The following is a 24495-nucleotide window of genomic DNA, read 5'->3' on the forward strand; positions in this document are numbered from 1 at the left end:
TGACTTGCATTTACGCAGTGCCATCCACGTAGTTAAGCTGTCATAGGTCATTTCACAGGAGCATTGACAAACAAGATCTGACAGAGACAAAAACTTGTGGAAAGAAGTGGTGTCATCAAGGAGACTCGCAGAAAGGTTAAGGAGAGAATTTCAGTTCGTGGAGCTATGGCAGCAGAAGGCACAGATGATGTAAGTAAAATAGCAAGAGGGTAGTTTTTAAAGTTTATTGTCACCAGTAGGCTTACATTAGCAATGCAATCAAGTTACTGTGAAAATCCCCTAGTTGCCACACTCCAGCGCCTGTTCGGGTACACTCAGTTTAGCATGGCCAATACAAAGACAACAACAAAGAACAAAGAACAGTACAGCACAGGAAACAGGCCCTTCGGCCCTCCAAGCCTGTGCCGCTCATTGGTCCAACTAGACCATTCGTTTGTATCCCTCCATTCCCAGGCTGCTTATGTGACTATCCAGGTAATTCTTAAACAATCCCAGCGTGTCCGCCTCCACCGCTCTACTTGGCAGCACATTCCAGGCCCCCACCACCCTCTGTGTAAAAAAATGTCCCTCTGATATCGGAGTTATACCTCGCCCCTCTCACCTTGAGCCTGTGACCCCTCGTGATCGTCACCTCTGACCTGGGAAAAAGCTTCCCACTATTCACCCTATCTATACCCTTCATAATTTTGTACATCTCTATTAGGTCTCCCCTCATTCTCCATCTTTCCGGGCAGAACAACCCCAGTCTACCCAATCTCTCCTCATAGCTAAGACCAGGCCACACCCTGGTAAACCTTCTTTGCACTCTCTCTAAAGCCTCCACATCCTTCTGGTAGCGCGGCCACCAGAATTGGACGCAGTACTCCAAATGTGGCCTAACCAGCGTTCTATACAGATGCAACATCAGACTCCAGCTTTTCTACTCTATACCCTATCCTATAAAGGCAAGCACATCATACACCTTCTTCACCACCTTCTCCACCTGTGCTGCCACCTTCAAGGATTTGTGGACTTGCACACCTAGGTCCCTCTGTGTTTCTATACTCTTGATGGCCCTGCCATTTATTGTATAGCTCCCCCCTACGTTAGTTCTTCAATAAGGTGTTAGGTGTATTAGGTTAATACACCTAACTAGCTTGTCTTTCGGACTGTGGGAGGAAACCAGAGCACCCGGAGGAGACCTACGCAGGCACGGGGAGAACATGCAGATTCTGCACAGTGACCCAAGCCCCAGGAATCGAAATCGAACCCGGATCCCTAGCATTGTGAGGCAGCAGTGCTAGCCACAGTGTCGTCAGATCTCAGAGGGTTGCAGGACTCACGAGGCCATGGAACAATTTAGAAACAAGTTACAGAATTTTAAATTCCTGTACTTTTAACATAGTAATAACATCCCAAGGCTGTTCAACGCAAGTGTTCCCATTCCAGCCTCCGTTCATAATCACTATCAAGCATCCTCATGGCTGAGCGGACACTTACATGCTGACCAGCTGGTGAGAACTGATGCTTGATGATGCAGCAAATTATGAGTCTACTTTTCCTGATCTTTGTTGAGTTCCATAAACATAAGAAAAACACAAAAAAGGGCCATCAAGCCCACCTTACCCCGCTGGCAGCAAAAACACCAACATGGAAACCTCCCCACATCCTCTCCTCTGTGTCACATTATTTCCTGAGAAAGTGGAAGCACCAGAAGAGAAAATTCTCAGGCTATTTTAAGGATAGTCTGGGAACATGCTGGGATACCAAACAAAATCCAGGAGATCATGTGGGCGGCACGTTAGCTCTGATGCTTCACAGCTCCAGGGACCTGGGTTCGATTCCTGGCTCGGGTCAATGTCTGTGTGGAGTTTGCACGTTCTCCTCGCGGCTGCATGCGTTTCCTCGGGGTAATCCAGTTTCCTCCCACAGTCCAAAGATGAGTGGGTTAGGTTGATTGGCCATGCTAAAAATTGCCCCTTATAGCCCTGAGATGCGTAAGTCAGAGGGTAAATATGTAGGGATACAGGGGAAGGACCTGGGTGGGATTGTGGCCAGTGCAGACTCAACGGGCTAAATGGCCCTTTCTGCACTGTAGGGTTTCTATGATTCTATGATCATAGCAACTCACAAGCCTCACTTTTCCCAGCCAGCAAAGAACGCGTCCTTTGTGACATGTATCCGGCTCCTCCCTTTGAACCTCTCTGCTGGAGGCACCTGCAGAAAAATAATACTGCACATTTTAAGAATCTGTTGCTGAAGCTGATGACTCTCAGTGAAAAACATCAAAAAGAATTCTTTGCACATCTTACAAGACCATCCCAAACATGTTAGCTGTCTTCCGAACCCTGTGCTTCTCTATTACCAAGTTTTATGGGTAGCACAGTGGTTAGCACTGCTGCCTGACAGTGCCAGGGACCTGGGTTCGATTCCCGGCATGGGTCACTGCTTTTGTGGAGTTTGCACATTGCGTGGGTTTCCTTCAGGTGCTCCGGTTTCCTCCCACAGTCCAAAGACGTGAGGGTTAAGTGGATTGGCAATGTTAAATTGACCCTGAGTGTCAGGGGATTAGCAGGCTAAATAAGTGGGGCTTCGGGGATAGGGGTAGGATAGGATTGTGGTCAGTACAGACATAATGGGACAAATGGCCTCCTTCTGCCCTGTAGGGATTCTATTTACTTGGTTGATACTGGGTAGGAGCGCCCTCAGTTACGTGATGACACTGGAGAAACTGGAATTCTTTTCTTCGTCACGGAGAATGTTAAAGGAAGGTTTAATGGAGATGTTCAATATTATAAGAGGTTCTGTTGAAGAGTAGATGCAAAGAAATATTTCCACTGACAGCAAGGTCAATATGACTTACACAGCCATGACTCACAGACCCATTAAGAAGTCTCACAACACCAGGTTCAAGTCCAACAGGTTTATTCGGTAGCACAAGCCACAAGCTTTCGGAGCACTGCCCCTTCATCAGGTGAGCGGGAGTTGTGTTCACAAACAGGGCACATGTAGACAGAAACTCAAGTTACAAGACAATGATTAGAATGCGAGTCTTTACAGGTAATAAAGTCTTGAAGGTACAGACAATGCGAGTGGAAAGAGGGCTAAGCACAAGTTAAAGAGATGTGTACTGCCTCCAGCCAGGACAGTTAGTGAGATCTTGCAAGTTCAGGCAAGTTGTGGGGGTTACAGTTAGTGTGACATGAACCCAAGATCCCGGTTGAGGCCGTCTTCATCGATCAACAGTTCCGACGCGCCACAGTGAAAAACTGCGCTGACCTCCTCATACGACAAACACGGGACACGGCGGACAGAGTACCCTTCATCGTCCAGTACTTCCCCAGAGTAGAGAAGCTACAACATCTTCTCTGGAGCCTTCAACGTGTCATCAATGAAGACAAACATCTCGTCAAGGCCATGCCCACACCCCCACTTCTTGCCTTCAAACAAGCCCACAACAACTTCTCGTCGGGGAACACTTCAGCAGTCATGGACATTCAGCCTCTGATCTTCCAAGCATTCTCCAAGGCAGCCTTCATGGCACACGACAATGCAGAATCGCTGAGCGGAGACCGATGGACAAGTTCCGCACACGAGGACGGCCTCAACCGAGATCCTGGGTTCATGTCACACTATCTGTGACCTCCACGACTTGCCTGGACTTGCAAACTTGCACTAACTGTCCTGGTTGGAGACAATACACATCTCTTTAACCTGTGCTTAACCCTCTCTCTACTCAAATTGTCTACACCTTTAAGACATGATAACCTGCAAAGACTCACATTCCAACCATTATCTTGTAAGTTGAGTTTGTGTCAATGTATGCTCTGTTTGTGAACAACTCCCATTCACTTGATGAAGGGGCAGTGTTCCAAAAGCTTGTGGTTTTTGCTACCAAATAAACCTGGTGGACATTAACCTGGTGTTGTGAGACTTCTTACCGTGTTTACCCCAGTCCAACGCCAGCATCTCCACATAATCACAGACCGAAAGCTTGGTTCATTCTTTGCCATGGTTTTAAAGTTTATTTATTAGTGTCACAAGTAGACTTACATTAACACTGCAATGAAATATTACGAAAATGCCCTAGCAGCCACACTCCGCTTGTTTGGCTACATTGAGGAGAATTTAGCATGGCCAATGCACCTAACAGCACGTCTTTCAGACTATGGGAGGAAACTCATGCAGACATGGGGAGAACATGCAGACTCCGCAGAGACAGTGACCCAAGCTGGGAATAGAACCTCGGTCCCTGGCGCTGTGAGGTGGCAGTGCTAACCCCCTGTGCCATGTTGGATAGGCATGGTGTGATGGCCAGGCACATTTATATATTGAGGACACAAAAATTCTGAGGGAGCAAAACCCAAACCTCCCTCTCATCTGCTCATGCAGTCATTTGTAGGAATTTGATGTACACAGAACGTCTGCCTCTCATTGTGGCATGGTTCTGTTAGATGTGTTCGAGAGATGCATTAGGCACCATCCAAATCCTTTTACCCAGGGTGGTACTAGCATGCTCTTGAGAGCAGATTATCAGCCTTTTTCCATGGTGCATGGCACTGGAGACGCTGAAGTAAGGGATTGAAGGTGGGTGTCGATGAGGGAATTATACCTTTAAAGAAAGGAAGCTGCTTTACGAAGAGGAAGTCTTCATTTTGCACCATTCAATCATTATGTAAAAATATAACTAGCAATAAGGACATTTGAGGCAGCAAACAAAATTCAGCTTGTGATGTTATCAAGCATATAACCCTTCACCTTTTAAGGCACCTGACATACAAATCTCAAAGTCCCTCTGCTAATTATTTCCAAAATATTAATAGGCCCCTGCAGCAATCTGATGCGAGGAGTCAGACATTAATGAGGGCTGGGAGCCAGACAGAAATTAAGCGGAGGACAGCAAGAAATTAGTATCAGGCAAATCTCAGTGCTGACAGCAATAAGATAATTACAATCAGTTTTCCTAAGTAGGGGGGTTAGTGGAGTGTATAACTCAACAATGAAGGCCAGGACATCCCCAAGCACTTTGCAACCAATGAACCAATACTTCTAGATATTATTGTAATGTGGGAAACGTAGCAACCAAATCACACTCAGCAAACTCCCACAAACAGCAACTTGATAATGACTAGATCATGATTTTTAATGATCTTGGTTAAGGGAGCAACATTGGCCGGGGCACCAGACAGAACTCCCTGGCTCTTCTTTGAAATAATGCCGTGGAATTGTTCACATCCACCCGCAAGGGCAAGCAGAGCCTGGCTTAAACATCTCACCTACATAACAGCACCTCTGATACTGGAGTGTCTCACTGATCCCTCGCTAGAGTGTCGATCTAGACTTTATCCTCAAGTCTCCACACTGTGATTGAACCCACGAGTCCCCAAGTGAAAGGGGCACCTGCTGCTAACTGAGCCACGGCCGATACAACAAATGCTACTCAATCTCCTGCATCTCTTTAGCTTTTCTGTTTTGTTTCGGATTTCCAGCATCTGCAGAACGTTACTGTTTTGTTTTAACATAACGCGGGGCTGCTAAATCTCTGGATGAACGTCAACCAGCCAAAGCTACACCTGTTGGTGTGTGCGTGCTTGCAGATGTCTGCAGGAAAGACAGCTGGGCTGGGCTGCGATGCTTCCTGTCGTTAAACAGGTTGATGTGGAGATGCTGGTGTTGGACTGGGGTAAACACAGTAAGAAGTCTGACAACACCAGGTTTAAGTCCAACCGAATTACTTGATTGTAAACTCACAAGCTTCCGGCGTTTGTCCCTTCGTCAGGTGAATGGAGAGTTCTGGCCTCAGGCAGAGCATATAACAGCACAGACAGACAGAAAGCTTGTGAGTTTACTATCAAATAAATCGGTTGGACTTAAACCTGGTGTTGTCAGACTTCTTACTGTGTGAAACAGCTTGCCAATGCTCACAGACTGGGCTTGTGTATCTTGAAAAGACAAGGCTGAGCATAACCTGATGGAAGTTTTTAGAACTATGAAAGGTTCTGATAGAATAGGGAGAGAGAGAACAAACGAGAGAGTAGCAAAGAACAAAACTCAAAGACGTCGATATAAGATAATAACCACTAATTCAAATTCGGAAGAAAATTCTTTATCAGAGAATGCTGAGAATGAAAAGTAGTGCTTGGCGTGGAAAGTACAGATACGTTTAACAGGAAGCTAAGCACATGAGGGAGAAGGAAATAGAGAGTATTGCTAATGGAGCTCGATGAAGAACAATGAGAGTAGGCTTGAGTGGAACATAAACATTGAATGGCCTGTCTCCGTGCTCTATGGGCCAGATTTTCCAACCTCGTCTGCAGCTACGATTCTCGGGTCTCGCTGCAACGAACAAAGATTTGGCTGAGCGCCAAATTCTCCATTCTCACAGCGGCGAGGCATGAACGGCCAGAGAATTCCGGCACCTAAGTTCTTAATAATTTGGACAAGGTAGCAGAGGATGACACCTCCCCACCACTGCTCACAAGACAGCTTAGTGCCTTCAAGAGAAGGGTCAGAGTTTTCGGATCAATCTGTGCTTTCCCAGGTACCCTACCTGGGAACTACTGGCAGCAGTGGGGACTCTACCGGTTTGGCACAGCTGCCCACTCCCAGTCCGTGCCCTGGTTCAGTAACCTAATGTTGAAGGCCAGCTTGCTTGAGTGCGAAGTACTAAAGGGCGGACAGGAATCAAGCCTCAGGCGGGTATGATTCAGGATGGACAAAAGGCAGTGTAAACCAGCCACTCTCCCTAACAGGGTGCTACAGTTCTGTTTGCCCCGCTTGACCCAGTGCAGATGAGAAGCTTTTGATGTGACACCCAGATCCCACGCAGGTTTCTCTACCATTTATTCTATTCATAGACTGTCATTTCATTCCCAATGCCCATTCCCTAAAGGATCAGGAGCAACTCTCTACAACCACGCATGAGAATGTAGACGTGTGTATTCGCTCAGGTTAAATAGAACATAGATCAGTACAGCACAGTAGAAGCCCTTCGGCCCTCATTGTTGTGCCAAGCTACGTCCAAACCCAGGATCAATCTATCCCAACTCCCTATCATTCTGGTGTGCTCCATGTGCCTATCCAATAACCGCATGAAAAGTCCTAAAGTGTCCGACTCCACTATCACAGCAGGCAGTGCATTCCACACCTCAACCACTCTCTGAGTGAAGAATCTACCTCGGACATCCCTCCTATATCTCCCACCATGAACTTTATAGTTATGCCCCTGAGTAACAGCTACATCCACCCAAGGAAATAGTCTCTGAACGTCCACTCTACCTATTCCCCTCATCATCTTACAAACTTCTATTAAGTCGCCTCTCATCCTCCTCCACTCCAAAGAGAAAAGCCCCAGCTTCCTCAACCTTTCCTCATAAGACCTACCCTCCAAACCAGGCAGCACCCTGATAAATCTCCTCTGCACTCTCTCCGATGCTTCCACATCCTTCTTATAGTGAGGTGACCAGAACTGCACACAGTATACCAAATGTGGTCTCACCAAGGTCTGATATAGTTGCAGCATAACCCCACAACTCAAACTCAAACCCCTTGTTAATAAACGCTAACACACTATAAACCTTCTTCACGGCTCTATCCACTTGAGTGGCAACCTTCAGAGATCTGTGGATATGAACCCCAAGATCTCACTATCCCTCTGCGTTCCTCAGAACCCTGCCATTGACCCTGTAATCCACATTGAAGTTTGTCCTACCAAAATGAATCACCTCGCACTTATAATACACCAATAAATGTGCTTGTATCTCAGTATATTTAATGGTGTGTACGTAACCTGACCTGACACATGTCTACTCTCTCCTTTTATTTATTTGTGTCACGAGTAGGCTTACATTAACATTGCAATGAAGTTATTGTGAAAATCCCCTTGTCGCCACACTCCAGCACCTGTTCGGGTACACTGAGGGAGAATTCAGCATGGCCAGTGCACCCAACCAGTGTGTCTTTCAGACTGTTGGAGGAAACCAGAGCACCTGGAGGAAACCCAAGCAGACATGTGGAGAACATGCAAACTCCAGACAGATTGTGACCCAAGCCGGGAATCGAACCCGGGTCCCCGGAGCTGTGAGGCAGCAGCGCTAACCACTGTGCCGCCTCTTTTGTAGCTCTGGGAAGTTTGTTAGTGATATTTGCCCTGGGCGGCTGCAGATATACCAAGCAAGAACTCATATTTATTCAACGCCTTTCATAATACTCTGGGATGTAGCTCATCAGGTCCAGGGGATTTATCAACTTTCAATCCCAATAACTTTTTAAAGTACTTTTTAAAGTTCTAATGTAGAGAAATGCAGCAGCCAATTTACACACAGCAAAGTCTGTCAAAGGACAACAAGAAATGGCCAAATCCGTTTTACTTACGTTGGTTTAGAACACTGGTGTGAACCTGCACTGACTTTCTTCAAAATGGACTCCATGGACAAAGGAAGGGCATACAAGGCATTGATCTAACCGTGTCTCACCCGATAGGCAGCATCGCTGACAGTGCAGCACTCCTACAGTACCACAGTCAATAGATTTTTTGTGCTGAAGTCTCTGGGGAGCTTCAAATTATTTCAAAAAGAGGGGACATAGGCTCAAACTCCGGAAAGGCAAACTTAGGATTGACATCATGTTTATCTTGCAAAGTATGATCCAAAAAAGATGGAATCCGGGTAGAATATTGGGATCAGAAACCCTGCTACATATTTTAGATACTGTAATAGATGGATTATATTTATTGGGATAATTGAGCTGAAATACGTTCCTTGGCACTCCTGCTCAAATCATGGGATCGATCCTCCATCCTGTGCACCTTGTCTCAAACACATTATAAAAAAATCAGTAAAAAAAAGCATTTGATTAGAATTAATCGTTCAAAGAAACTGCTGAAATATCCTTGCTTTAATTCATTAAAATATTTAGTGTCTCTTTCCCAGTCTCCTGCGACTTACGAAATGGTAACTGATTCTTGCCAGGTCTGCAGTAATTTATAAAATGAATCTAACCCAAGAAGGAGTGAATTTCAAAATAATTAATTCTAACTGATCTCTCATTCATAAAATGTTAACTGATCCTTGCCTGATCTGTAGTGATTTTTAAAAAAATAATTATTTCCAACCTGATCTCTTGGGGTTTACAAAATGTTAAATGATTGTACTTTATCTACTGCAATTTTAACAATGGCTCCTAATTCCAACCCAATCCCTAGTGATTCATAAAAAGTTGTTTGATCTTTGCATGGACAAAGTGTTTTCTTTCTTTGCAAATGAACTATGGGTTCCCACAGTGAGAAACAATACAAACTGTAAAGACTTCTGGAGGTACATTAAAAGGAGGTTAGCAAAGACAAATACGGGCCCATTATAGGAAGAGACAGGAGAATTTATAATGGGAAATGGCAGATAAACTGAGCAAAATGCCTTGTATCTTCACAGAGGAAGATACAAAAAAGCTCCCAGATATACTGAAGAGCAAAGGGGCGGCACAGCAGCACAGTGGGTTAGCACTGCTGCTTCACAGCTCCAGGGACCTGGGTTCAATTCCCGGCTCGGGTCACTGTCTGTGTAGAGTTTGCACATTCTCCTCGTGTCTGCGTGGGTTTCCTCTGGGTACTGCGGTTTCCTCCCACAGTCCAAAGGTGTGCAGTTTAGGTTGATTGGCCATGCTAAGAAATTGCCCCTTAGTGTGCAGGGATGTGTAGGTTAGAAGGATTAGTGGGTGTAATATGTGGGGATATGGGGGTAGGGCCTGGGTGGGATTGTGTTCAGTGCAGACTTGATGGGTCTGTTTCTGCACTGTAGGGTTCTATGGTTCTATGAAAGGGACTAAGAGGAATGAGGAAGCAAAAGAAATTAATATCAGTAAAAAGGTAGTGCTAAAGAAGTTAATGGGACTGAAAGTTGATAAATCCCCTGGACCTGATGAGCTACATCCCAGAGTGTTGAAAGAGGTGGCTACAGAGAATGCGAATGCAATGGCAGTTATCTTCGAAAGTTGTACAGACCTATTAGTCTGACATCAGCAGTGAGGGAATTGCTGGAATGTATTGTAAAGGATGTGATAACTGAGCACTTGGAAAATAAAGGCAGGATTGGGCAGAGTCAACATAGACATAGGAAAGGGAAATCATGTTTGAGGTGGAGATTTTTAGATAACTAGAAGAACAGATAAGGGAGAACCAATGGATTTTCAGAAAGTTTTCAATAAGATTAGTAAACAAAATTAGAACACATGAGGCTGGGAGGTTATATACCGGCATGGATTGAGAATTAGTTAATGGACAGAAATCAGACAGTAGGATGGCTGGCTGTGACTACCATAAGGATCAATGCTTGGCCCATAGCTGTTCACAATCTACATCAATGATTTGGATGTGGATGTGGAGACCAAATGTAATATTTCCAAATGTGCTGATGAGACGAAACAATGTGAATTGTGAGGAGGCTACAAGGAGGCTTCGACAGGTTAAGGAGTGAGCAAGAACCTGGAAGATGGAATTTAACATGAAAAAATGATGCTGCATAGGAAAAACAGAAATGCAGAATACTTATTAAATGGTGAGAGGTTGGAAAGTGTTGATATCCAAAGGAACCTGGCTGTCCTTGTTCACGAGTTACTGAAAGTAGCAAGCAAGTGCAGTGAGCGATGCAGAAGGCAAATGGTATATTGGGCTTAACTGTAAGAGGTTTGAGTACAGGAGTAAAAATGTCTTGCTGCAATCAAGGAGATCACAGCTGGAGCATTGCGTACTGTTTTGGTCACTTTGATAGGATTGTACTACAAGCCCCCAAATAGTCAGCTGGAAATCGAGGACCAAAATTGTAAGGAGATTACAGATAGCTCCAAGAAAAATAAGGTGGTAATGGCAGGGAACTCCAACTTCCCCAACATTGACTGGCACAGCTCTGGTGTGAGGGGCTTGAATGGAGAGAAACACGTTGAGTATATTCAGGAGGAACTATTCTGCATTTCTGTTTTTCCTATCAAAGTATGCAGCATCATTTTTTTTTCATGTTAAATCCTATTTTGCAGTATTTCAGTATTTCTTCCAGTTTCCAGTATGTGGATGGCCTGAGTAGGGAGAGGACAAAACTTGACCTCCTCTTGGGAAATAAGGACGGGCAGGTGACAGAAGTGTTAGTGAGGGATCACTTTGGGACCAGTGACCATAACTCCATTAGTTTTAAGATAGCTATGACGAATGATAGGTCTGGCCCAAAAATTAAAATTCTAAATTGCAGCAAGGCCAATTTTGATGGTATCAGGCAGGAACTTTTAAAATTTGGTGGCAGGCAAAGGGACAGTTGGTAAGTGGGAGACTTCCAAAAGTGTGTTAACCAGGGTTCAGGGTGAGCATGTTCCTTTTAGAGTGAAGGGCAAAGCTGGTACAAGTAGAAGACTCTAGATGACTCAGGATATTGAGGCCCCAATGAAGAAGGAGGGCTGAGATCAAGTCGATCCTTGAAGAGTATAAAAGGCGTCGGATTAGAGTTAAGGGAGAAATCCGGAGGGCAAAAGAGGGACACGAGATTGCTTTGGCAGGAAAGGAAAAGGAAAATCCAAAGAGCTGCTACAAATACATCAAGGGCAAAAGAAAAAGTAGGCAGAGAGTAGGACCTCTTAAGAATCAACAAGGTCATGCATGTGTGGAGCCACAAGAAATGGGTGATATCCTAAATGAATATTTCTCATCGCTATTTACTGTTGTGAAAGGCATGGATGTTCAGGAACTTGGGGAAATAAACAGTGATGTCTTGAGGAGTGTATATATTACAGAGAAAGAGGTGCTGGAAGTCTTAAAGTGTGTCAAGGTAAACAAGTTCCTGGGACCTGATGAAGTGTATCACGGGACATTACGCGGGGCTAGGGAGGAAATTGCAGAACCCCTAGCAGAGATATTTGAATCATCGACAGCCGTAGGTGAGGTGCCTAAAGATTGGAGGCTGGCAACTGTAATGCCTTTGTTTAAGAAAGCTGCAGGGAAATACCTGGGAACTACCATCCGGTGAACCTCGCACGTGTAGTCGGTAAGTTGTTAGAAAGTATTCTGAGAGACAGGCATTTAGAGACGCAAGAACTGATTAGGGACAGTCATTCCCTAATCAATCCTTGCTGACGTTGTGAGTGGAAGATCACGTCTCACGAATTTGATAAAATTTTTTTGAAGGGGTAACCAAGAAGGTAGATGAGAGCAGCGCAGTCGACATTATCTACGTGGACTTTAGCAAGGCCTTTGATTGGGTACCGCATGGTAGTTTGATGCATAAGGTATCCCAGGACATCCCATATCCCAGGCTCCTCACCTTGGGTCTCATGGGATCCAGGGTGAAGAGCCAAATGGATACAAAACAGGCTTGATGACATAAGAGGGTGATTGTAGAGGTTGTTTTTCAAACTGGTGGTCTGTGACCAGCAGTTTGCTGGGTCCACTGTAATGTCATTTATATTAGTGATTTGGATGAGAATTTAGGAGGCATGGTTAGTAAGGTTGCAGATGACCCCAAGATTGGTGGCATTGTGGAAAATAAAGGAGGTTATCTAGAATTGCAACAGGATCTTGATCAATTGGGCCAGTAGGCTGATGAATGGCAGATGGAGTTTAATTTTGATGAATACAAGGTGATGCATTTTGGTAGATCGAACCAGGGCTTACTCAGTTAATGATAGGACGTTGAGAAGAGTTATAGAAGAAAAAGATCTTGGAGTACAGGTTCATAGCTCCTTGAAAGTGGAGTCACAGGTGAACAGAGTAGTGAAAAAGGCATTCAACATGCTTGGTTTCATTGATCAGAACATTGAATACAGGAGTTGGGATGTCTTGTTGAAGTTGTACAAGACATTGGTAAGGTTGCACTTGAGATACTGTGTACAGTTCTGGTCACACTATTATAGAAAGGATATTATTAAACTAGAAAGAGTGCAGAAAATATTTACTAGGATGCTACCGGGACTTGATGGATTGAATTATAAGCAGAGGCTGGACAGACTGGGACTTTTTCTTCTGCAGCCTAGGAAGCTGGGGGGTGATCTTACAGAACTCTATAAAATAATGAGGAGCAAAGATAAGTTAGGTAGTCAAAATATTTTCCCAAACGTAGGGGAGTCTAAATCCTGAGGGCATAGGTTTGTGAGAGGGGAGAGATACAAAAAGGCGTAAAAGGGCAATTTTTGTTTACACAGAGAATGGTGAGTGTCTGGAATGAGCTATCAGACAGTAGTAAAGGCAGGTTCAATTTTGTCTTTTAAAAAGCATTATAAGTCACATGGGTCAGAGGGATATGGATCAAACGTGGGCAATTGGGATTAGCTTAATGGTTAAAAACTGGGCAGCATGGACAAGTTGAGCTGAAGGGCCTGTTTCTATGCTGTAAACCTCTATGAGCCATTATCTAAGAAACAATATACTTGTCATGGAGGGAGTGCACTGAAGGTTCACCAGGTTGATTCCTGGCATTACAGAATTGTCCTCTGAGGAGAGATTGAGAAGACTGGCCCTGTATTCCTGAGAATTCAGAAGAATGAGAGGCAACCTCATTTAAACATATGAAATTCGTACATGGCTGGACAAGGTAGATGACAGGAAGGATGTTTTCTCTGAGTGCTATGGAGATTCAGTCATTGAGTATGTTCAAGACAGAGAGTGTTAGATTTCTAGCTTATAAAGACGTGAAGGGCTGTGGGGATGGTGCAGGAAAAACACATGGAGATAGAGTATCAGTCACTGAATAGTGGAGCAGGGTTGAGAAGCCTCAAAGGTCTACTCCTGCTCCTACTTCCTATGGTTGTTACCTCATGTTTTGCTGCCACCTACTGGTTTATGTAACAAATACTTTAAAATTCCAAACTAGTCTGTAGTACAAGATTTTTTTTTAATCAACTGCACTGGAGAGGACGAATGATAGGAATACCAGTACAAGTGGAAGCCAGTCAGTCCATCACATACATGGTAGTGCTAGCTTCTTCATCAGGACTATCTGCTTGAAACCCAGCTCTCTGCTTCGCCTTGTAGTTTTTCGCATCTTTAACCTTATAGTACTCAGCCATTTCCCTCTTAATTATGGCACTCTGAGACACATCACAAGATATAGGTACAATTGGCTTTTGTCCAGGTGGTGAATCTTCATATTGTGCGAGCTGGATCTGATGCTGGGTGCTTTTAACAGATCCCTTTTTCAGGGGAAAGCAGAGTTCTGCTGTTGTCCTGGCCAGCATGGTCACTCACCCAACACCACCAAAAAGAGATGCTTTGATCATTCACCTCATTGCTGTTCATGGAATCTTGAATAGTTGTCATGTTTAATAACGTAGCAGTCACTGATACAATGGTGTAGCACTAACGTTACTGGATTAATGAGAGAGAGAGAACGTAAGTCTCCATTCATGAGTAAATCATCACTGGCAGAACCAGGACTACAAAAGAGGAAAGGTGTGCATTCATATAGCACCGGTTGCCACCTCAGGATTTCACAAAATGCTTCATAGCCAATGACGTAGCTGTGATGCACAACCAATGTCGTACTATAGAAAATGGGATAGCCAATTTGCACACAGCAAGCTCTCATAGACAGCAATATGAGAATCACCAGATAATCTGATTTAGTGATGTTGCCATGGGCAGCACAGTAGCACAGTGGCTAGCACTGCTGGTTCACAGCTCCAGGATCCTGGGTTCGATTCCTGGCTCGGGTCACTGTCTGTGTGGAGTTTGCACATTCTTCTCGTGTCTGCGTGGGTTTCCTCCGGATACTCCACTTTCCTCCCACAGTGCAAAGATGTGCGGGTTAGTTGATTGGCCATGCTAAGAAATTGCCCCTTAGTGTCCAGGGATGCATAGGTTAGAGGGATTAGTGGGTATAATACGTAGGGATATAAGAACATAAGAAATTGGAGCAGGAGTAGGCCATCTAGTCCTTCGAGCCTGCCCCGCCATTCAATAAGATCATGGCTGATCTGAAGTGGATCAGTTCCACTTTCCTGCTTTCTCCCCATAACCCTTAATCCCCCTGTCTATCAAAAACCTATCTACCCGTGACTTAAATATATTTAGCGAGGTAGCCTCCACCACTTCAACGGGCAGAGAATTCCAGAGATTCACCACCCTTTGAGTGAAGAAGTTCCTCCTCAACTCCGATCTAAGCTGCCCCCCCCCCCCCCCCCCCCACCTCCTTATCTTGAGGCTGTGTCCTCTAGGCAGATTATCTGGAGGATCATAGAGGTGTCCTCTATGATCTACCCCCAAATATGGGCGTAGGGCCTGGGCGGGATTGTGTTCGGTGCAGACTCGACGGGCCGAAGGGCTTCTTTCTGCACTGTAGGGTTTTATGATTCTATGATGTAGAGTTGTTGGCGTTGGACTAGGCACAGTAAGAAGCCTCACAACACCAGGTTAGAGTCCAACAGGTTTATTTGGAATCACGAGCTTTCGCAGTGATGTTGGTTATGGGATGAGGATTCACTGGGAAACACTTCCGTTGCACTTCTTAGAAAAATGTCATGCAGCTGTTTGCCTGTGGCGCTTCCTCAGTACTACACTGGAGAGTCAGCCTAGATTCCGCGCTCATGTCGCTGGAGTGGGACTTCAACCCAGGTCCTTCTGGCTTAACGGCAGGGGTGATACCGCCAAACCAGAGCTGGCACAGTGATCAGCATGAGCCGTTCCTTCAGAAATTAACATTTAATATCAGTTTTCATTAGTTTCCATCAAACTGATAAATCTTGTAATGAGCTATGATCTTTCTTTCTTTGCAAATACATTATACATTCTTACTTTCCTATGCAAGCCTTTGGCAATGGAATAACACTCTCAGTCACTGAAATGACTGCCAGGTAACTTGCAATGCAAGGCAGCATTTGAATATCACAAAGCATGCTGAAAAATAATTTATTTTCTCCCCTTGCAAGCCTTTGATCACTTCAGCATTTAATTCAGCTGTCAAAATTTCACAATTCTTTTGTTAGGTTTTTGTGCTCCTGGGGGAAAGAAATGTTTTCAAATTCAGGGGCCTGAACTAAGCAATCCAGCAATCTCAGGTTAGTTCTGTCACAGATTAGAGGCACAGTAAGGCTCCCACCACACATCAGGCATTTCCAGGTCAGAGTAAAACTCCCTCAAAGCCATTCAATGAATCAGAAGGCGCAGAAAGAGGCCATTCAACCAATTGCCTCGTGTTGGCCCTTTGGAGACAAACACAATTGGAGCAAACCAATTAGTCTGACTTCCCTGCTCTACGTACAGCTAGAGGGGCAGCACAGTGGTTAGCACTGCTGCCTCAGGGCGCCAGGGACACGGGTTTGATTCCCAGCTTGGGTCAGCATCCGAGTGAAGTTTGCGTGTTCTCCCCATGTCTCTAGTTTCCTCCCACAGTCTGAAAGACGTGTGGTTAGGTGCATCAACCCAAACAGGCACTGCAGCGTAGTGACTCGGGGAATTTCACAGTAACTTCATTGCAGTGTTAATGTAAGCCTCACTTGTGACTAATAAACAAACTTTAAAAAAATTCATCCCTTACAATGTTTATCCAATGCCTGGTATCAAAATTACTGCCGAGTCTACTTCCATCACCTTTTCCGACAGCGCATTCCAGAACGTAACAATTCACTGTGTAATTTCTCCTCCCTGAAATCTCCAGAGTTTTTTTTTGCCAAGTCTCTGGTAATCGACCTACCTGATGGGGAGGGTGTTGTCAGACTTCTTACTGAATCGACCTTCCTGCCAGTGCAAACACCCCGCCACCCCGCCCCAGTTACTCTAACAGAACTCCTTGTAATGTTGAATATCTCTATTAAATCTCCCCTTAACCTTCTCTGATCTGAGGAGAACCATGCCAGCTTCTCAGTCTCTATCTTTTCTGTCAAGCGTTGTAGTTCAGGGAGAGGAGAGGTTGGGTGTAGAGTAAAGATGCCTCAACAATTTTCTTTCAAGGATCCCGGGCAAGGTGCAGCAGTTGCAAGGTGCAGTAAGATGTCTCACAACACAAGGTTAAAGAAGTTAACCTGGTGTTGTGAGACTTCTTACTGTGCCCACCCCAGTCCAATACTGGCATTCCATCTCATTGCGGGGTGCAGTATAGATAATACTCCCCCTAACATCTACCCTCTGTTCAGAAGGATGCTCATGATATGCCTTTTCCTACATCATTTCCAACATCAGTCACCCTACAGCCTCTTATTGTGACAGATCTAACACCAGTTTAATCCTGTGGGAAGGTGTCAGCAAGGAGCTGAAGTGAGCCTGAATCGCTCACCTCATGCTGCATCCATTTCCATCAACCATTGTCTCAGAGGTCTGGGCTGGATTGGAACCCAGGCCTCAGATGTGAAAGTCAAAGTCCAGTCCATTGCACCACCAGTGTTTACATGAACTGCGCTAGCCCTACCTCAGTTGGCAGCGCACTTACCTGAGTCAGGAGTTTGGGGAATCAAGTTCACCTCCAGAGACCAGTTAATTCAGGCTGACATTCAGGGAGTGCTGCACTGTCAGAGGTGCTGCATTTCTTTTGAGGAAAGTAAAAAATCCCAAGGCATGACTCTATCGAGAATCATCGAGCGCCCTGGTGTCCCACCCAAACTTAATCATCTCAACCAAGAGCACTGAAAATAATTCATCTGGTCAACGATGTCATTGTTTGTGGATCTTGCGTCAGAATGAATGTACTGGCTGTGAAGTGCTCTGGACCGAAAGGTGCTATATAAATGCAAGCTGCTCCATTCCATAGCTCAGCTTCAGCACTATTATTCCCAAAAACTCATCTCCAAACTCCATGGCCTGGACCTCGGCACTTCCCTCTGCAACTGGATCCTGAAATTCCTAACTTTATTTACAAAAACCTTCTCAGTCTTTTTGTTACATCACCCATGTCAACAATCTGTTCAGTTGCAATTCACGCACACAGAATTTATGAGAATTGACATAGTTTAATATGCTAAAACATTTTAAAATTTCTGCCCTCCAAAACTGCCCTCTTGCTACCCCCATCCCCTCAATCTCCTTTGCCCCACCACTGGTGACTGTACTTTCAGCCACCTAAACTCTATACTCCAAAATTCATTGCATGAACCTCTCTGTCTCTTTCCTCCTTAAAATCTGCTCTCTTTGCCGAAGCTTTGGGTCTTCTGTCGTAATATCTCTTTCTATGATTTGATGTCAAATAAGACTCCTAAGAGGCACCTGGGACATTGAATTATGTAAAGGTGCCATGCAAACGTAAGTTGCCGGAGCAACAACACCTCTTCCACAGGTGCCCCACAAGGCTGTGTTCTCAGGTCCCTACTACATTCCTTCTATACCTGTGACTGTGTGGCCAAATTCCCCTCCGATTTGATTTTCAAGTTTGCAGATGACATCACCGTAGTGGGTTGGATCTCAAACAAAGACGAGACAGAGTGCAGGAATGAGGTAGAGAATCTGATGAACTGGTATTATGACAATAATCTCTCCCTCAATGTCAACAAAACAAAGGAGATTGTCATCAACTTCAGGAAGCGTAAAGGAGAACATACCCCTGTCTACATCAATGGGGATGAAGTAGAAAGGGTCGGGAGCTTCAGGTTTTTAGGTATCCAGATCACCAACAACCTATCCTCGTACCCCCCCCCATGCTGATGCTACAGTTAAGAAAGCCCACCAATGCCTCTACTTTCTCAGAAGACTAAGGAAATTTGGCATGTCAGCTACGATTCCCATCAACTTTTATAGATGGACCATAGAAAGCATTCTTTCTGGTTGTATCACAGCTTGGTATGGGCTCCTGCTCCACTCAAGACCGCAAGGAACTACAAAAGGCTGTGAATGTAGCCCAATCCATCACGCAAACCAGCCTCCCATCCAATGACTCTGTCTACACTTCCCACTGCCTCAGCAAAGCAGCCAGCATAATTAAGTGCACCACACACCCCATACATTCTCTCTTCTACCTTCTTTCATCGGGAAAAAGATATAGGACATAGAACATTACAGCGCAGTATAGGCCCTTCGGCCCTCGATGTTGCGCCGACCAGTGGAACCAATCTAATGACCCTCTAACCTAAACTATTCCAATGTTATCCATATGCCTATCCGCTGACCATTTGAATGCCATTAAAGTTGGCGAGTCCACAACTGCTGCAGGCAGGGCATTCCACGCCCTTACTATCCTCTGATATCCGTCCTATAATTACCACCCCTTAATTTAAAGCTATGTCCCCTCTATACTACTATAAAAGTCTGAGGTCACGTACCAACCGACTCAAGAACAGCTTCTTCCCTGCTGCTGTCAGACTTTTGAATGGACCTACCTCACACTAAGTTGATCTTTCTCTACACCCTAACTATGACTGTAACACTACATTCTGCATTCTCTGGTTTCTTTCTCCATGAACAGTACGTTTTATCTGTATAGCAAACAAGAAACAATATTTTCACTGTATGTTAGTACATGTGACAATAATAAATCAAATCAAATCTTAAAACATGTAAAATGTAGAAAGTATTGGCATATGTCTCATTAGGGTGATTCAGTCATCTGGAATATAATTAGTAATATAGGAAGGGTTGCAGGCAGAAGACCTCCCCCATCTTTCCACCATAGACTCTTGGTGCATTTCTTAACAATCCCACTTGTTTACAAAAACCTCCTCAGTCTTTTTGTTATATCACCCATGTCAGTAATCTGTTCAGTTGCAACTCATGCACACAGAATTTATATGAGAATTTACATCGTTTAATATGCTAACACATTTTAAAATTTCTGCCCTCCAAAACTGGCCTCTTGCTGCCCCCATCCCTTCAATCTCCTTTGCCCCACCATTGGTGACTGTACTTTCAGCCACCTAAACCCTATACTCCAAAATCCACTGCATGAACCTCTCTGCCTCTTTCCTCCTTAAAATCCGCTCTCTTAGCCGAAGCTTTGGGTCTTCTGTCATAATATCTCTTTCTATGGTTTGGTGTCAAATAAGACTCCTAAGAGGCACCTGGGACATTGAATTATGTTAATGGTGCTATGCAAACACGAGTTACCAGAAGAGCAAATGGCAGATGTTAAGGAGGCAAACGTAACAACAATATTCCAGAAACTACCATGAGGTGTTTTTGACAGGGAAATCATAGAATCATAGAACCCTACAGTGCAGAAAGAGGCCCTTCGGCCCATCGAGTCTATACCGAACATAATCCCACCCAGGCCCTACCCCCATATCCCTACATATTATACCCATTAATCCCTCTAACCTACGCATCCCTGGACACTAAGGGGCAATTTCTTAGCACGGCCAATCAACCTAACCTGCACATCTTTGGACTGCGGGACGAAACCGCAGTACCTGGAGGAAACCCACGCAGACACGAGGAGAATGTGCAAACTCCACACGGACAGTGACCCAAGCCAGGAATCGAACCCAGGACCCTGGAGCTGTGAAGCAGCAGTGCTAACCACTGTGCCACTGTGCTGTCCCTAATAGGTTGCTGGTGGAAGGATGAACGTATCCCTGGAATTCTAGAGAACTCCCTCTCATTTTTCATCTTCTGCCCTCAGTTGTTAAGTTGCTCACACAATAATTAAAACTGAAGAGAAGAGATAAAACGTTTGGCTGCAAAAATCTCATTACGCGATTACAACTGTAGGGATCGAAATAATTATCTTTTGTTCAGTTCTATTGCAGAGAAAGATTTGCCAAATAATAATCAGCCTCGTTTTCTCTTTTTCTGATAACTAACAGGCTCTGTCTTTTCTTCTTGTGCATGCTCGGAAATCTCTTAACATCCTTCTGAAGGGTACGACAGCAAAGCAGTCCAGCGGTCTGGATTAATAATCCAGAATCACAAACTCAAATCTCACCTCGGCAGATGGGGAATTTAAATTCAGCTAATTAAATAAACTGAGCATAAAAAAGAGTTAGGCTAATGATGGTGACCAGGAGGCTATTAGATTATCACAAAAATAATCCGGTTCACTAAAGTCTTTCAAGAAAGGAAAGATACCCTGACTCCAGCCCCATCACAACGTGGTGGACTAGAACTGCCCTTTGAAAGCCACTCAGTTGTACAAACTGTTACGAGAAACTACTATCCACACAGTATTCAAGAAGGTACCTCACCACCTTGCCAATGGCAACTGGGGATGGACAATAAGTGCTGGCCTTGCTAGCGGTGCCCACATCCCAAGGATGAATTTAAAAGAATGACAGACTGAACCACAGCTTCACACTTCAACCAATGGACAGCAGTTATAAACAGAATTAAGCCAACCAGTCCTCCCAAGCCTGTTCAGCTATTCAATCAGATCGTTGCTAATCTGCACCTCAAAGCAATTTACTCGCCGTTGCTCCAAATCCATTACTTGCCTGACCAAACAAAGGTCTACCTATCTATCTCAGCCTTGAAAATGCCAACTGAAACATGTTAGCTTCCTGCAGAAGAGACTTCCAGATTTCCACCACATCCCGAGTGGTCTCGATCTCATTTTAAAAGGATGTCTCTCCTCGCCGTGCAGCACTACCTCAGAACTCGAGCATCAGCCTAGTGGCACTGTCATGACACTCAAACCCGCAATCATCAAGTCCAGGTAAGTGTGCTGAGAACAGCTAGCACGCACACACACACACAGTACAGTATATATTGCATATTCTACTAGTTATGTAAAAAGATAAAATAAGGCTGATCATCATTTGCCAAATCCTTTCCTGTAAGAGAGCTCAACAAAAGATAATTATTCCAAACCCTACAGTCGTAATTGCATAATGAAATTTTCGGGCCAAATGCTTTATCTCTTCTCTACAGTTTTAATTACTGTGTGAGCAACTTAACAACTAGCAGTTAAATGGAAAAGGCAGACATGACAATCCAAGCCCCTGTTTAAGAAAATCTTATATCTGAAAGCTTATGCTAACTTAGAACTGTCAACATACTTTAGCGTTCTGGCAGTAAACATCTCAGTACCATTGTAATTTGGAACGCAGACAAGTCACAGAGTTGTTCCTAGGAATAAAGGTCTGTAGCTTAGCAAGATCTAAAGCTTACATAACAGCAGCCACTACACTGCAAATTATCTCATTCTTTATGCAGCGTTTTAATTGGCATTGGCTGTAAAGCATTTTGGGACATCCTTAGGTCATGAAAGATGCTCAGTACATGCAATTCCTTTTCTTTTGGATCAGCGTAAAATGTTTAACTCATTCAACTTCTACAACCCATAAGAACATAAGAAATAGGAGCAAGAGTAGGCCATCCAGCCCCTCGAGCCTGCCCCGCCATTCAATAAGATCATGGCTGATCTGAAGTGGATCAGTTCCACTTTCCCGCTCTCTCCCCATAACCCTTAATTCCTTTGTCTGTCAAAAACCTATCTACCCGTGACTTAAATATATTCAGTGAGGTAGCCTCCACCACTTCAACTGGCAGAGAATTCCAGAGATTCATCACCCTTTGAGTGAAGAAGTTCCTCCTCAACTCGGATCTAAACTGCACCCCCCTTTATCTTGAGGCTGTGCCTTCGAGTCCTGTTGTCCTTTCTGAGCGGGAAGAATCTCTCTACCTCTACCCTATCCATCCCCTTCATTATCTTATACGTCTCTATAAGATCCCCCCTCATCCTTCTCAACTCCAACAAGTACAGACCCAGTCTATTTAGTCTCTCTTCATAGTCCAACCCCCTCATCTCCGCTATCAGCCTAGTGAACCTTCTCTGCACTCCCTCCAAGGCCAAAATATCCTTGCGCAAGTGCGGCGACCAAAACTGCACACAGTACTCCAGCTGCGGCCTCACCAGTGCCCTGTACAGTTGCAGCAAGACCTCCCTGCTTTTATATTATATCCCCCTCGCTATAATGGCCAACATCCCATTCGCCTTCTTGATCACCTGCTGCACCTGCACAAGGATCCCCAGGTCCCTCTGCACCGTAGCATGCTGCAGCTTTTCGCCCTTTAAATAGTAATCCCTCCTACTATTATTTCTGCCAAAGTGGATAACCTCACACTTGCTAACATTGTACTCCATCTGCCAGGTCCTCGCCCACTCGCTCAGCCTATCCAGATCCCTCTGCAGACTTTCCACACCCTCCGCGCAATTTGCTTTTCCACTCATCTTCGTGTCATCAGCAAACATGAAGCCGAAGCAAGGATATTTCAGTTACCCCTGTTACTTATGCTCCTATCCAGCGATAGGCCGCACAGGAGCTTCCTCACTCACCATTCCACGACGCTAACATCTTGCTGTCCAAGTGGGGACGAGGCCTTTGATTCCTGACCTCATGCAGCCTTTTTCTGCACATGCTCAGAATGTCTTTCACCTTCTTCACATCCAAGCCAAACTCGGTAGCTGTGAACTCCAGGGAGTAACGGACAATGAGAACATTCTTGTTTTCTAACTCTCCATGAGGGTCCTATAAAGTTTGAAGAAGCATTATATAAAAATACCCAAAATTAAAAACAACAACTTTGCCCCAATCTCATCTTCAAAACTCTGAAGAGAGAGAGTTCTGTGCAACTCTACAATTGAACTCTCTCTGCGGCATGGCGGCACAGTGGTTAGCACTGCTGCCTTACCGCGCAGTGACTTGGGTTCGATTCCTAGCTTTGGTCACTGTCTGTATGGAGTTTGCACGTTCTCCCCATGTCTGCCTGGGTTTCCTCCAGGTGCTCCAGTTTTCTCCCAAAGTCCAAGGATGTGCAGGTTAGGTGGATTGGCCATGCTAAGTTGTCTCCTTAGTGTCAGGGGGACAAGCTAGGGTAAGTGCATGGGGTTATGGGGGTAGGCCCCAGGTGGGACTGTGGTCAGTGCAGACTCAATGGGCCAAATGGCCTTCTGCTGTACTGTGAGATTCTATGATTCTGATGGCTCCATGAGCTGAGGCATACAGAGCTGGATGTTCACCACTTCAATCTCTGCTCCAGGCCAAATTAACGTGGGACAGAGCCTCCAACTGGCAACTAACTGCCTTAGTGAGGGGGGTGCCCACCAGCATCCCTGCTCCTGCTTTCTTCCAGCTAACTCTTTCACGCGTGTGTGTGAAAGCACACACGCGGGTATCAGGTGGGACACGAATCAAGCTTGGATCGGCCGAAAGGATGGGAGAGGAGTTTTCTGGAGCATTCTCTCTTTCCTCTAGGTTTTTAATCTCTCATTAGAGATTACATGGCTGCAATGGTGAGTGTAAGCTGGAGATGGGGGAAGAAGTGCTTGGTCACGATGGTCCAGCCATTGTCACGTGAGTGAGACTTGGTGGGTGAGCTGGTCTTTCTCTTTTGCATGGTTGGAACCACACCAAACCCCCCCGTTACAAAACAGCCCAACAATTACTGACTGCTCAAACACGAGAGACTAGCTACTGGGAGATCTGCCCAACCAGAATAAAGAATCACACCTCCAGGTAAGGAGAGGAAAAATTAGCAACGGTAACATAACCCAATCTCCAGGCATCCATCACACCCACAGTTTGATTCCTAAATTAGAGGAGTCGAGTAACAATCAGCTCTTTCACATTACAAAGGTGAGACACCAACAATTTGTGGTACTATAGCACATTATAGTGATTATATTATTGAACAAA

At 44.9% G+C, this 24495-nt stretch overlaps 1 protein-coding gene across 2 annotated transcripts in view; it reads right to left on the reverse strand.

The window, feature by feature from the left end:
* Positions 1-24495, reverse strand: part of spata20 (spermatogenesis associated 20) — a 368934-nt gene that overhangs the window by 255522 nt on the left and 88917 nt on the right. For both annotated transcript variants that reach the window (XM_080209099.1, XM_080209101.1), the window contains exon 11: positions 23136-23328. In XM_080209099.1, coding sequence (XP_080065225.1) covers positions 23136-23328 — 193 coding nt within the window. The remainder of the gene's footprint in view (positions 1-23135; positions 23329-24495) is intronic.

This window comes from Carcharhinus amblyrhynchos, chromosome 21, assembly GCF_965287045.1.
Source record: "Carcharhinus amblyrhynchos chromosome 21, sCarAmb.v2.hapA, whole genome shotgun sequence".
Lineage (NCBI taxonomy): Eukaryota > Metazoa > Chordata > Chondrichthyes > Carcharhiniformes > Carcharhinidae > Carcharhinus > Carcharhinus amblyrhynchos.